At 45.8% G+C, this 15,250-nt stretch overlaps 1 protein-coding gene and 1 long non-coding RNA gene across 2 annotated transcripts in view; one reads left to right on the top strand and one right to left on the bottom strand.

The window, feature by feature from the left end:
* LOC137377727 (uncharacterized) overlaps positions 1–14,220 on the bottom strand; it is a 33,473-nt gene extending 19,253 nt beyond the window's left edge. Inside the window, exons 1-2 of the long non-coding RNA XR_010976478.1 lie at positions 14,090–14,220; positions 10,961–11,112 (exon numbers count right to left, since the gene is read on the bottom strand). This is a non-coding gene — a long non-coding RNA (uncharacterized lncRNA). The remainder of the gene's footprint in view (positions 1–10,960; positions 11,113–14,089) is intronic.
* A 186-nt stretch (positions 14,221–14,406) lies between these two features.
* Positions 14,407–15,250, top strand: part of txnl1 (thioredoxin-like 1) — a 44,173-nt gene continuing 43,329 nt past the window's right edge. The window contains exon 1 of the mRNA XM_068030893.1: positions 14,407–14,690. Coding sequence (XP_067886994.1) covers positions 14,596–14,690 — 95 coding nt within the window. The 5' untranslated portion in view covers positions 14,407–14,595. The remainder of the gene's footprint in view (positions 14,691–15,250) is intronic.

Here is a 15,250-nt window from a genome sequence, read left to right as displayed (position 1 = left end):
CCAGGCTGTCTCCAGAAGTTCCGAAATTTCTGCCTGTAAGCTTCAGGGACTAATAAGCAGTGAGAATAGCCTTTTTTACCATCTCATAATCTACAGAAGCCTCCTCAGAAAGCATGGCATAAACTCTATGATTTCTGCCAATCAACCTGATTTGCATGAGCAGTGTCCAGCTTTCTTCAGCCACTTCATCTGTCTAGCTATCTTTTCAAAAGAAATGAAAAATGCCCCTACGTCCCTTTCTTTAAACTTCGGGAGGGCTTGAACAAATTTAAGCAGCTCTCCACTGCGTCCTGGGTTGAAGTCAGATTCTTACTCTTCAGAACTTTCACTGGAGTCAAAGCCACCCTTTTGTTTTAGTTCCATCTTTTTAAATTTGAATTCTCTTTCTCGCTCCTCCTGCCTCTCTTCTCTTTCCACTTGAAGTGTTCTCTCTGTTTCCTTTTCCTTTCTTTTTTTCCTTTTCCCTTTCTTTTTCTCTTTCAAGTTTTTTCATTTCTTTTTCCAGTTCATGCTACTTCATCTGCAACTGAATTCCAGCTACTCAATTGAACTACCATCCGGATTGCATTTTCCTTCATCCAATTTCAAATGCTGTGCTTTTACTTCAATTATGTCTGCTTTCTTAGCTCCTGGTTTTAATTCTAATTCCAACTTTTCTGCCAGTTCCTTTAGCCTATCCTTGGTTAAGTTTTTCAAATCACTCAGGGATAAATCTGTTCTCTCCAAAAAGTTCACAGCAAGTGACAAAGTCAGTCCGGTAGTATAAACTATATTTTAATGCACAAGAAATCTGGTGTTTTCCTTTTCCCCTTTTCAATTATTATTACCCCACTTACAATTGCATGCCGTCAGTTTTGGGTTATCCTGGAAGAGCCCCCAATTATATGTTACGACCGAGGCGGGAGGAGTGCACTGTCTTCCTCCAGTTCCACTTCTCCACAGGTCACAACATACATTTAAATGTTTACCCAGTTACTGATACAGCCAATGATATATTTTTATTTCAGAATAAAATTCACCAACCATGTTTCTTTAATAAACAACATGATTAATTTATTATAAAACAGTAAAGATGCAAAGCATTAACACACAGACTGAAATATGAAAGTTCCCTTTTTAATTAGCCCAACACACGCACAAACACACATCGGTTAAAGAAAAAAGAAGTTTTCTCTGCAGAGAACTTTTTCTTCTTCTTTGGCCTCCTTGTCTCGAGAGACAATGGGCAAGTGCCTGGAGGTCATAAAGTCATAGAGTTATACAGCAAAGAAACAGGCCCTTTGGCCCATCGTGTCTGTGCCGGCCATACAGCACCCAACTATTCTAATCCCATATTCCTGCACTTGGCCCGTGGCCTTGTATGCTATGGTGTTTCAAGTGCTCATCTAAATACTTCTTAAATGTTGTGAGGGTTCCTGCCTCCACCATCTCTTCAGGCAGTGCGTTCCAGATTCCAACCACCCTCTGAGTGATAAAATGCTTCCTCAAATCTCCCCTAAACCTCCTGCCCCTTACCCTAAATCTATGCCCCCTGGTTCTTGACCCCTCCGTTAAGGGAAAAGGTTTCTTCCTATCTAACCTATCAATGCCCCTCATAATCATGTACACCTCAGTCATGTCCCCCCTCAGCCTTCTCTGCTCTAAGGAAAACAACCCTAGCCTTTTCAGTCTCTCTTCATAGTTGAAATGCTGCAGCCCAGGCAACATCCTGGTGAATCTCCTCTGCGCCCTCTCCAGTGCAATCACATCCTTCCTATAGTGTGGTGACCAGAACGGAACACAGTACTCCAGCTGTGACCTAACTAGCGTTTTATATAGCTCCATCATAACCTCCCTGCTCTTATATTCTATGCCTCAGCTGATAAAGGCAAGTATCCCATATGCTTTCCTAACCACCTTACCCACCTGTGCTGTGGCCTTCAGTGATCTATGGACAAGTACACCAAGGTCCTTCTGACTTTCTGTACTTCCTAGGGTCCTACCATCCATTGTATATTCCCTTGCCTTGTTAGTCCTCCCAAAATGCATTACCTCACACATTTCAGGATTAAATTCCATTTGCCACTGCTCTGCCCATCTATATCTCCCTGTAATCTAAGGCTTTCCTCCTCACTATTTACAACACCAATTTTCGTGTCATCTGCGAACTTACTGATCATATCTCCTATATTCACGTCTAAATCATTAATGTACACTACAAACAGCAAGGGTCCCAGCACCGATCCCTGTGGTACACCACTTGTCACAGGCTTCCAATCGCAAAAAAAGCTCTCGACCATTACCCTCTGCCTCCTGCCACTAAGCCAATTTTGGATCCAATTTGCCAAATTGCCATGGATCCCATGGGCTCTTACCTTCTTAACCAATCTCCCACGCGGGACCTTATCAAAAGCCTTACTGAAATCCATGTATACTACATCTACTGCTTTACCCTCATTGACACATCTAGTTACCTCCTCGAAAAATTCAATCAAGTTAGTTGGACATGATCTCCCCTTGACAAAGCCGTGCTGACTATCCCTGATTAATCCCTGCCTCTCCAAGTGGAGATTAATCCTGTCCCTCAGAATTTTTACCAATATTTTCCCAACCACTGATGTTAGACTCACCGGCCTGTAATTACCTGGTTTAGCCCTGCTACCCTTCTTGAATAATGGCACCACATTCACTGTCCTCCAGTCCGCTGGTACCTCTCCTGCGGCCAGAGAGGATTTGCAAATTTGTGTCAGAGCCTCTGCTATCTCCTTCCTTGTCTCACATAACAGCCTGGGATACATCTCATCTGGGCCTGGGGATTTATCCATTTTTAAGCCCACTAAAACAACTAATACTTCCTCCCTTTCAATGCTAATATGTTCAAGTATATCACAATCCCCCTCCCTGATCTCTACACCTACATTGTCCTTCTCCATAGTGACCACAGATGCAAAGTAATCATTTAAAACCTCACCTATATCCTCCGGCTCACACAAAGATTGCCACGTTGGTCCCTAATGGGCCCTACTCTTTTCCTGGTTATCCTCTTACCCTTAATATACTTATAAAATGCCTTGGGATTTTCCTTTATCTTGCCCGCCAGTGTTTTTTCATGTCCCCTCTTCGCTCTCCTAATTACTTTTTTAAGTGCCACCCTACACTTTCTATACTCCTCTAGTGCCTCTGCTGTTTTCAGCACTTGGGATCTGCCATAAGCCTCCTTTTTTTTCCTGATCCAATCCTCCATATCCCTTGCCATCCAGGGTTCCCTGGACTTGTTGGTCCTACCCTTCACCTTAACGAGTATATGTTGACTCTGAACTCTCACAATTTCCTCTTTGAATGACTTCCAGTGATGCGATGTAGACTTTCCTACAAGTAGCTGCATCCAGTCCACTTTGGCCAGATTCTGTTTTATCATATTGAAATCGGCCTTCCCCCAATTCAGTACCTTTATTTCTGATCCATCTTTGTCCTTTTCCATAACTACCTTAAATCTTACAGAGTTATGGTCACTATCCCCGAAATGCTCCCCCACTGACACTTCTATCACTTGACTGGCTTCATTCCCTAGGATTAGGTCCAGTACTGCCCCTTCTCTTGTAGGACTTTCTACATACTGGCTCAAAAAGCTCTCCTGTATGCATTTTAAGAATTCTGCCTCTTTTAAGCCTTTTGCACTGAGACTATCCCAGTTAATATTGGGGAAGTTGAAATCCCCGACTATGATTACCCTATTATTTTTACACCTCTCAGAGATTTGCCGACATATTTGTTCCTCTATCTCTTTCTGATTGTTTGGAGGCCTGGAGTACACGCCCAGCCAAGTGATTGCCCCCTTTTTGTTTTTATATTCTACCCAAATGGCCTCATTTGAGGAACCTTCTAAGATATCATCCCTCCTCACTGCAGTAATTGACTCCTTGATCAACATGCAATGCCACCTCCTCTTTTACCCCTCCCCTGTCACACCTGAAGATTCTATACCCTGGAATATTGAGCTGTCAGTCCTGTCCCTCCCTCAACCATGTCTCTGCGATAGCAATAATATCATAATCCCATGTGCTAATCAACACCCTCAATTCATCTGCCTTACTAGTAAGACTCATTGCATTGAAATAGATGCAATCCAACCTTGCATTTTTCCCTTGTGCCTTACCAGGTCTTTATTTGCTCTGCCTTCCAGGCAGACTCACCTTCTGTTCTATATTACCCTCTACTGTACCTCCACGCTGTATCCCACCCCCCTGCCCAATTAGTTTAAACCCCCCCCCCAACAGAACGAGCAAATCTCCCAGCAAGGATGCTTGTCCCATTCCGGTTCAGGTGCAACCCGTCCAACTTGTACAGGTCTCATCTTTGCCAGAAACAGACCCAGTGATCCAGGAAACTAAAGCCCACCCTGCTGTACCATCTCCTCAGCCACGCATTAATCTGCTCGATCCTCCTATTTCTAAACTCACTCGCACGTGGCACCGGGAGTAATCCAGAGATTACAACCTTAGAGGTCCTGCTTTTTAATCTGCTACCTAGCTCCCTAAATTCTTGTTGCAGGACCTCATCCTTTTTTCTACCTATGTCATTGGTACCGATGTGTACCACAACCTCTGGCTGCTCACCCTCCCCCTTCAGAATGTCCTGCAGCTGCTCCGTGACATCCTTGACTCCAGCACCAGGGAGGCAACATACCATCCTGGAGTCACGTTTGCGGCCACAGAAACGCCTATCTGTACACCTTACGATAGAATCCCCTATCACTAGAGCTTTTCAACCCCTTTTTCTCCCCTGCTGTGCAGCAGAGCCATCCTTCGTGCCACGGACCTGTTGCTGCTTTCTCCTGGGAGGTCATCCCCCCCCAACAGTATCCAAAGCGGTATATCTGTTTGAGAGGGGGATGGACACAGGGGACTCCTGTACTACCTGCCTGCGCCTACTACTCCACCTGGTGGTCAACCATCCCTTTTCTGCCGTGCTGCCATTACCTGCGGTGTGACCACCTCTCTAACTGTGCTATCCACGATGTCCTCAGCATCATGGATGCTCCACAGTGAATCCACCCGCAGCTCTAGCTCCGCAATGCGGGTAGTCAGTAGCTGCAGATAGATACAATTCCTGCACACATGGTTGTCAGGGACACTGGAAGTATCCCTGATTTCCCACATAGTGCAGGAGGAGCATACCACGGGGCTGAGCTCTCCTGCCATGACTTACCTTTAAATTAATTTAGTTACTCTCTTTAAAAAAATACTAATTACACTAAGGGTCTTGTTCTACTCCAAACACTACCCAGTACAATCTAAAGTCTTAAAAAATTGTAGTACTACTCACCTTATCACTTGAGGGTTTAAAAAAAAAATTCCCCTTTTTTAGGTCATTTAAATACACTAACAGCTGTTACTTACCCAACCAATCACCATGCAGAATTCCTGTGACGTCACTGTAAGTTTTTTTTCCCTCTTTTCGAGGCTCAGCGCGCGCTGAGAGACAGCCGCCGCTCCGGATCAGGTTCCACGCAGGTCCGCCAGCCGCCGCTCCGCTCTGCTCCCAGGTAAGTGAAAAAGGTGGTCAGTGGTTTGTGAAGCAGCGCCTGGAGTGGCTATAAAGGCCAATTCTAAAGTGACAGACTCTTCCACAGGCACTGCAGATAAAATTGGTTGTCGGGGCTGTTGCACAGTTGGCTCTCTCCTTGCGCTTCTGTCTTTTTTCCTGCCAACTACTAAGTCTCTTCGACTCGCCACTCTTTAGCCCCGCCTTTATGGATGTCCGCCAGCTCTGGCGATCACAGGCAACTGACTCCCATGAATTGTGGTCAGTGTCACAGGACTTCATGTCACGTTTGCAGACGTCGTTAAAGCGGAGACATGGACGGCCGGTGGGTCTGACACCAGTGACGAGCTTGCTGTACAATGTGTCCTTGGGGATCTTGCCAACTTCAATGCGGCTCACATGGCCAAGCCATCTCAAGCGCCGCTGGCTCAGTAGGGTGTATATGCTGGGGATGTTGGCCACCTCGAGGACTTCTGCTTTGTAGATAAGGTCCTGCCACCTGTGCCAAGGTTTCTCCGGAGGCAGCGAAGATGAAATGAATTGAGACGTCGCTCTTGGCTGACATGCGTTGTCCAGGCCTCACTGCCGTACAGCAAGGTACTGAGGACACAGGCTTGATACACTCGGACTTTTGTGTTCCATGTCAGTGTGCCATTTTCCCACACTCTCTTGGCCAGTCTGGACATAGCAGCGGACGCCTTACCCATGCGCTTGTCTATTTCTGCATCGAGAGACAGGTTACTGGTGATAGTTGAGCCTAGGTAGGTGAACTCTTGAATCACTTCCAGAGCGTGGTCGCCGATATTGATGGATGGAGCATTTCTGACGTCCTGTCCCATGATGTTCGTTTTCTTGTGGCTGATGGTTAGGCCAAATTCGTTGCAGGCAGCCGCAATCCTGTCGATGAGTCTCTGCAGACACTCTTCTGTGTGGGATGTTAATGCAGCATCGTCAGCAAAGAGGAATTCCCTAATGAGGACCTTCTGTACTTTGGTCTTCGCTCTTAGACAGACAAGGTTGAACAACCTACCATCTGATCTTGTTTGGAGGAGAATTCCTTCTTCTGAAGACTTGAACGCATGTGAGAGCAGCAGGGAGAAGAAGATCCCAAACAGTGTAGGTGCGAGAACACAGCCCTGTTTCACGCCACTCAGGATAGGAAAGGGGCCTGATGAGGCGCCGCTATGCTGAATTGTGCCTTTCATATTGTCATGGAATGAGGTGATGATACCTAGTAGCTTTGGTGGACATCCGATCTTTGCTAGTAGTCTGAAGAGACCACGTCTGCTGACGAGGTCAAAGGCTTTGGTGAGATCTATGAAAGCAATGTAGAGGGGCATCTGTTGTTCGCGGCATTTCTCCTGTAGCTGGCGAAGGGAGAACAACATGTCAATGGTGGATCTCTCTGCACGAAAGCCACACTGTGCCTCAGGGTAGACATGCTCAGCCAACTTCTGGAGCCTGTTTAAAACGACTCGAGCAAAGACTTTCCATGCTGAGCAGGGAGATTCCACTGTAGTTGTTACAGTCACTGCGGTCACCCTTGTTCTTATAGAGGGTGATGATATTGGCATCGCGCATGTCCTGCGGTACTGCTCCCTCGTCCCAGCACAGGCAAAGCAGTTCATGGAATGCACAGCCAGTTGCTGTGCAAATGACTACTGGCAACACCTATGCAGTCGTATTCAGCTGGCCTCCGACACCGGAAACATCAGAGGAATGTATGATGGCATTAAGAGAACTTTTGGGCCAACCATCAAGAAGATCGCACCCCCCTCGTCTAAATCAGGGGACATGATCACTGACCAACGCAAGCAAATGGACCGCTGGGTGGACCACTACCTAAAACTGTATTCTAGGGAAAATGTTGTCACTGAGACCACCCTCAATGCAGCTCAGTCTCTGCCAATCATGGATGAGCTGGACAAACAGCCAACAGAATCGGAACTCAGTGATGCCATTGATTCTCTAGCCAGTGGAAAAGCCCCTGGGAAGGACGACATTACCCCTGAAATAATCAAGAGTGCCAAGCCTGCTATACTCTCTGCAGAGAACTCTTTACAAAAAAAGACCAAAAAAAATTTCGACCAAATACTTGTTAATTATTGAAGTAAAATGATAAGATATGGAATGATATCAGTTGTCCCTTTTCTGACGTCCCAAATACACATAGTCGGCTGTTACTGGAATCTTTTTGGAACAGTTCTCTTCAGGCGATGTCGAGGATTAGTCTGACAGGTTTTCCAAGAGAAATGCAACATCAGAGGTTTCAGCTATCACACACTGGATTCTCAGGGTTTCTCGGAGAGGTAGAGAAAGGATGAACTGGTGTCTTCTTTCTTAGCAGGCTGACCCCCAACTGACTCAAAACAATCCAAAACAAAACCAACTCCTGACCACCATAAATCTTGACAATTCGCTTCTCTGTAAACAACTCCCCCTGGACACCAAGGCTCCTGTTGTTTACTTCGCTGAAGACATGGGACTTCCAGTAAGTGTTTTTTTAAACCAAGTCCCAAAACCCTTCCACTGACCTTGTTTTTAAAAAAAATAAAAGTTCAGCAGCTCCTCAGATTTACACAGACTTTTACACACAAGTCGTCAAAAAATATTAAAACATGGAAACACCTTCATAACACAGCAGCGGCACAGTGGCTGCAGCCTTGTTTTTTAAAAAAAGAAAGTTCAGCAGCTCCTCAGATTTACACAGACTTTTACACACAAGTCGTCAAAAAATATTAAAACATGGAAACACCTTCATAACACAGCAGCGGCACAGTGGCGCAGTGGTTAGCACCGCAGCCTCACAGCTCCGGCGACCCGGTTTCAATTCCGGGTCCTGCCTGTGTGGAGTTTGCAAGTTCTCCCTGTGTCTGCGTGGGTTTCCTCCGGGTGCTCTGGTTTCCTCCCACATGCCAAAAGACTTGCAGGTTGATAGGTAAATTGGCCATTAGAAATTGCCCCTAGTATAAGTAGGTGGTAGGGAAAATATAGGAACAGGTGGGGATGTGGTAGGAATATGGGATTAGTGTAGGATTAGTATAAGTGGGTGTTTGATGGTCAGCACAGACTCGGTGGGCCGAAGGGCCTGTTTCAGTGCTGTATCTCTAAACTAAACTAACAGCACACACATGTAAAAACTGACACCGTGTTTTTGGATGATACTGCTGAGGGGACCAAGGATATATTCTTGGAGGGCACCAGAGGAAATGGTGCGGGAGTGGGATTGCAGGTGATTCTCGAGCTAGAACCAACTAGATAAGAATGGAACCAGATGAGACAGTCCGACCCAGCAAGACGGCAGTGGAAAGGTGTTGGAGAAGGATGTTGTGACCAACTGTGTCAAAGACTGGAGGCAGGTTGAGAAGAATGAGGAGAGATAGTTTATCTTTGTCACAGTCACATAGGATGTTAGATGTGACTTAAAGAGCTGTTTTGGTATTGTGGCAGGGGCAGAAACCTGTTAGGAGGGAGGCAGTGGCATAGTGGTAATGTCTCTAGACTAATAATCCAGAAGGCACGCTAATGCTCTGGGGACATGGGTTCGAATTCCACCACAGCAGATGGTGAAATTTGAATTCAATTAATAAACTTGGAATTAAAAGCTAGTCTAATGGTGACCATGAAACCATTGTCGATTGTTGTAAAAACCCATCTGATTCACTAATGTCCTTTAGGGAAGGAAGTCTGCCATCCTTACCTGGTCTGGCTGACATGTGACTCCAGACCCACAGCAATGTGGTTGACTCTAAAAATGCCCTCTGAAATGGCCTAGCAAGCCATTCAGTTCAAGAGCAATTAGGGATGGACAACAATGCTGGCGTAGCCAGTGATGCCCACATCCCACAAACAAATAATAAAAAAAAGAGTTTGAGGAAAGATAGCCACTAATTTGGATATGACAGCAAGTTCAAGGACTTTGGAGAAGAAAGGGAGGTTGGAGAATGGGGCCATACTTAGCAAGGATGGAGGGGGTCAAGGGGTTTTTTTTGAGGATGGGGTGATGACAGCAGATTTGAAGGTGAGGGGACAGGACCTAAGGAGATAGAATCATTAAAGTATCAGCTAACATGGATCCAGGAAGGGAAGTTAGGTGATCAGCAGTTTAGTGGAAACAGGGTTGAAGTGCAGGAGGTGGGTCACATGGACAAGATGAGCTTGGAGAGGGCATGAGTGAAAATAGGAGAGGAATTAGAGAAAGATGTGAGTTCAGGGTGAGGACAGGGGAAAATCTTAAAGAAAGCCTGGCCCGGTGGGCTGGGGGGAAGGGAGGGAAGCAGCAGACGCAGCTGATAGGATGGTATCAGTCTTAGTAACAAAGAAGTCCATGAGCACGTGTTGTTGGAGGTGAGGGTGGAGGAGACAGTGGAGATGGGTTTGAAAAAGAAGCTGGGGCTTATCCTGCCAGCAGGGCGGGGGAGGTTGGTGTGAGGTGGGGTGATCCTGGAATAGTGAGCAGTTTTTGCAGTCAAGAGCAGGACCAGATTGTGCTTTATGTGGTCCATGGCTAAACTCCACCATTTCCATTCAAGTCTGCAGCCCTCGGATGTAAAGAAGCAGAGATGAGGGCCAGGATGAGAGAAAATTATGGTTTTAATGGGGACTAGGACATCAAGGTGGAGTTGAAGGTATGATTGAGAAGATTGATAGCTGCAGAAATATTGTACTGAATGAAGGGCCAAAGTCGGGCTTTTGAAAGTGCAATTGTAAGGGGCAGATACAGAAGGAAGTCGGGTTGGCAGAGCAAAGGGGGATATGGGTGGACAGCGATACAAGGAAGTGATCAGTAATGGCTTTATCTGTGATAGCGAGGCCACATGTGATGGCAAGTTCAAGTTGATGGCCATGAATGTGTTGGGAGTTTATTTGGAGGAAGGAATTTAGGGAGGATAGGAGGGTAGTGAACTCAGAAGAGTGACAGCATGATGAATTATGATGGAGATTGAAATCACAAAGGATGAGAAATCGCTAGGTGTAGAGGCTGAGGGAGAAAAGCACTGAAGATATCTAGATGAAAAAAATGTTCATGGTACTTGAATGGTCGGTTAGGGAATGAGGATTTTTAATGAGAGGTGAGAGGGTGAGGTGCTCAAAGGAGCAGAAAGTCCCAGAGGAGTAGGGGGCAAACTAGGTGTAATTTGGTGATAAGAACCACACCACCACCATGATAGTCTGGATGGGGCAAGTGGAGAGTAGAAGGTATAGCCAGACATGGAGGGTTCATTTAGGGGAATGTGTCATCATCCCTCAACCAGGTTTCTGAGAAGGTGTCACCGTAGCCCTGCAAATTTTCTTTCAGATAATTATCCAGTTCTCTTTTGAAGGCCTCGATTTAATCTGCCTCCACCACACTCACAGGCAGTGCATTTCAGATCCTAACTACTCACTGTGCAAAAAGGTTTTTCCTCATGTCGCTGTTACTTCTTTTGTCAATCACCTTAAATTGATGTCCTCTGGTTCTGGATTCTTCGGCCAATGGGAACCGTGTCTGGCTGTGGTGTTGATGTGAACTGACATTTTGGAGGGAGATGCGGAGAGGAGCGGTGATAGCAGAGTCCACAGGGTCAGTACTGGGAGAGGTCAGTTGGCCTGGAAGGAGATTGTCAGGATTAGCTCCCAGCAGGTACGCTGGGTGGGAAGGTTAATGAGAGAGTAGGATAGGGCAGTTGGGGTTGCTGCTTGTAAGGAGGCAGCGACAAGTACCTCGTTGTGCCCTCCAGAGGATGCCAAGAGAGGCAGTGAGGGTAGGTGCAGCCTTATATAAGGAGACAACCCTGAGACGGTGGAAGGGGAGTAGGTTGAACAGTGCTGTAGGGTTGGAGTAGGGATTTGGAAGACAAGAGTAACCATGAAAGGAGAAATAAAAGGAGGCATGACGACAGGAGAGAGCAATCTAGGAAGAGTAAAGAGAAAAGTAAAAATGGGGAGAAAAACAATGGAAATAGAAGTGATGGGCTCCAGTCTGGAGCAGCAGCCAAAATGCACACAAAAATGGATAGGGAAACACTCAAGTTACATAGGTCTGGATACATTGCAATTATTAGGATACATATATTCTGGTAGTATCATAGAATGGTTACAGCACAGAAGGAGGCCATTCGGCCTGTCATGTCCTGCCAGCTCTCCACAAGAGCGACTCACCTAGTCCCATTCCCCTGCCTTTTCCCATCGCCCTGCAAATTTTCTCTCTTCAGATAATTATCCTGTTCTCTTCAGAAGGCCTCGATTGAATCTGCCTCCACCACACTCTGAGGCAGTGCATTCCAAATCCTAACTACTCACTGCATGAAAACGTTTTACCTCATGTCGCTGTTGCTTCTTTTGCCAGTCATCTTAAATTGGTGTCCTCTGGTTCTGGATCCTTTGGCCAATGGGATCTGTTTCTCCCTTTGTACTCTGTCCAGACCCCTCATGATTTTGAACACCTCTATCAAATCTCCTCAATCTTCTCTTCTCCAAGAAGAATAGATACAACTTCTCCAACCTATCCACGTAACTGAAGTTTCTCATCACTAGAACGATTCTCATGAATCTTTTCTGCATCCTCTCTCATGCCTTAACATCCTTCCGAAACTGTGGTGCCCAGAACTGGACGCAGTACTCCAGTTCAGGCTGAACCAGCGTTTTATACAGGTGTATCATAACTGCCTTGCTTTTGTACTCTATGCCCCTATTTATAAAGCCCAGGATCCCATATGCTTTATTAACCACCTTCTCAACCTGTCCTGCCACTTTCAATGATTTGTGCACATATAGCCCCAGGTCCCTCTGCTCCTGCACCCACTTTAGAATTGTACCCTTTAATTTATATTGCCTTTCCTCATTCTTCCGACCAAAATGAATTACTTCACACTTTTCTGCATTAAATTTCAACAGCCACTTGTCCAGCCATTCCACCAGTCTGTTTATGCCCTCTTGAAGTTTATCACTATCCTCCTCACAGTTCACGATAATTCCAAGTTTTGTGTCATCTGCAAATTTTGTAATTGTGTTCTGTACACCCAAATCTAGGTCATTAATATATATGAAAAAAGCAGGGGTCCCAACACCAACCCCTGGGGAATCCCACTGTACACTTTCCTCAAGTAAATGGGGAATAGAGAGAAGACAAAAGCAGGGAGACCATAGTTAAAGTCAGAGGTCCTGTGGTGGGATAAAGTTGATGTAGCATCAATAAACTGTTGTCCAGATTCAGAGACAGGTATGGCGGGCAAGTGACATCCAGAAGGCATTTGAAGGGTACAGTATTAGAGGATGCACTGATGAAGGTATTTCCTTGGGAGTCAAGATCCATGAGGCATGCAGAATCAGTTAATCAGTTGTGAACAATATATGGTGGTAAAGTTGGCGGTCACCATAAGATCCATAAACGGTGGAGGATTGTACTTCAGCCCAGGAACCAGTCTGTAAATGAAGCTGAAAAACCAGTAGGCCAGTCACAGGCTCTGCAGAGAACAGCAGCAGTGCGTGAAGGGCTGAAAGCTAATCAAAGTTACTTTAAAACTTAAGCAACAGAGATCAGAAACACAGCAACTTATCTCAGTGTATCCAATACAGAAGTGTAGTCTTGATATGCAGAGAAGTTCAGGAATTTGAGAAAGTATCCAGCGTTCACTGGGGAAAGCAAACATAGTGGCAGTTTCACTTCCCTTTCCTCTCCAACCTCCTTAATGAATTACTACTTTTCTGCATTAAATTTCATCAGCCACTTGAGTGGGCATTCCACCAGCCCGTTAATGCCCCCTTGAAGTTCATCACTATCCTCCTCACAGTTCACAATAATTCTAAGTTTTGCGTCATCTGCAAATTTTGTAATTGTGTCCTGTATGCCCAAACCTAGGTCATTAATATATATCAAAAAAGCATTGTAGCCTTCCAAATTTATATCTAGTTTCTCTGGGCACCATGCAGGCCTCTGGCCTTAACACCAACTTTTAACAACTTTATATCTTAACTACAGTTCCCACTTTCTCTCTGATAGTAGGCACTGACATATGGATAGGTCTGCTGGAGAGATGGAATTGGTTTGTATGGGGACAGTACCACTACCCATTCTGTCTTGGAACACTATTGTTGCATGTTTCTTCCACCAAATTCTTGGAAAGGTGGAGTATTTCATAACTCCATTCTACCTATTTCTACTCAGCTATTCAACCCTGTGTCGTGTCTGTCTTTCCTCTTGTTAAAACTCCTTTGGTCTCCTGCAAATATTCCTTCTTCTATTTAAATATCTCCTGTTCTCCTCCTGAGCACTTCACAGATCTGTCTATTTTCGGAGTGTATTTTTTTGCTTCCCCCATTCCATTGTTATATTTTCTTTAAAAGATGCTGTTCATCTGTAATATCGTCTGGTCCTGATGCAGGGTCTAGGGCCTGAAAACGTAGACTTCCGTTTTTCCTTCTTGCCTGCCCGCTGAGCATTTTCAGCTTCCCGTCTGTTTTCATCTTCAGGTTTCAAGCATTTTATTTTTTAGTTGATGTGCCACAGGTTGGACAACGCTGCCTTCAGGCAACAAGCGAGTGCGGGAGGGAGGGAGGGGTGGGTAGTGGTAAGTAGTGGAATTACCTCGGTGCTTTTCTGTCGTGGTTTCTTTTAAGCCTATGCTTTTTGTTTGAAAGTAGGGTGGGGTGGTGTGGTGGAAACAGAATGGGAACAGCCAAAGAAAAGCCAGGCCCAGTGAGGCCTCTTGACCAACTGAGCCACAGTCGCGAAGTGTGCTGGGTAGTTGTCTGCTCCCGGCCATGACTTAGCAAAGATGACGCGGAGGGGGCGGGGCAATGGGCAAACGTCATTTGAGGGACAGCTCTTTTCGCCAACCATCACGAAGAGTTTGGCAATGACGCTGTGCGTATGGGCTGGCGCGGGCGATAGGCGGCCAATGGGCGGCGCGGTCGGGAGGGAGTTTTCCAAACTGGTTTGGTCAGAGGTGTTGGATTTTTCCCCCCAGTTTTGGATGAGGGTTTGTCAGAATCGCGTTTTTTTCCCATTTTAAAATTTTGATTTTAAAAGTGAGGTCTGGACCGGAGTGCGAGCCACTTCTGGTAAATTATATTAAATACAATTCATTGACAATGAGGGTGAAAGTGGTGGCGACCGACGCCGAGTTTCAGCCCGAATTGACCAACGCCGGCTGCAGGTTGACGGTGGTGAAGTTTACTATGAAAGGGTGAGTTACCGTGGCGGCGAGGTCCCGGGGAGTGGAGTCGGGGGAGGGGGTTGGGTGAGTGGGAAGAAGTACACCGTTGCTTCCTGATTGAGGTCCAGGCTTTGCGGCCTAGCTGCCATCGTACACAGTGCGTTACATCTCGTAGTCGGCTGTAGGAGATGGAGTTCGACCTTTCTGGTTTACTGCCGTCCCGTTGAATTCTATTTCTGAAAGAATGACTCGAGTTCGTACTAGACTGGGAACTTAATGCTACCGGTTTTGAGCAGAAAGAGGAGGAAGGGTGGGCTGATCGGGTTAGTAACGGAGCCTTGTCTTAGTGCAAGGTTGTGCTTGGGAGGTTAAGATTAAATCCATATGGATAATTAGAAAATAAGTAACATAGTTGTTCGTGTGTATTATGGAGGACCAAAGAGGAGTTAAGGTGGAGGGAATATCTGTACTTCACATAAGTATACCAGATCAGAGCAGGAATATTAAAATGATACTGTTGGTGGCTGGAATAGATGTATATGGTTAAAACAGTGAATGCATCTAGGACTGCTTCCTGGATTAGTAGTTTC

Source organism: Heterodontus francisci, chromosome 1 (assembly GCF_036365525.1).
Source record: "Heterodontus francisci isolate sHetFra1 chromosome 1, sHetFra1.hap1, whole genome shotgun sequence".
NCBI lineage: Eukaryota > Metazoa > Chordata > Chondrichthyes > Heterodontiformes > Heterodontidae > Heterodontus > Heterodontus francisci.
Note: the sequence above shows the minus strand (reverse complement) of the source record. Positions and strands in the feature narration are given on the sequence as shown.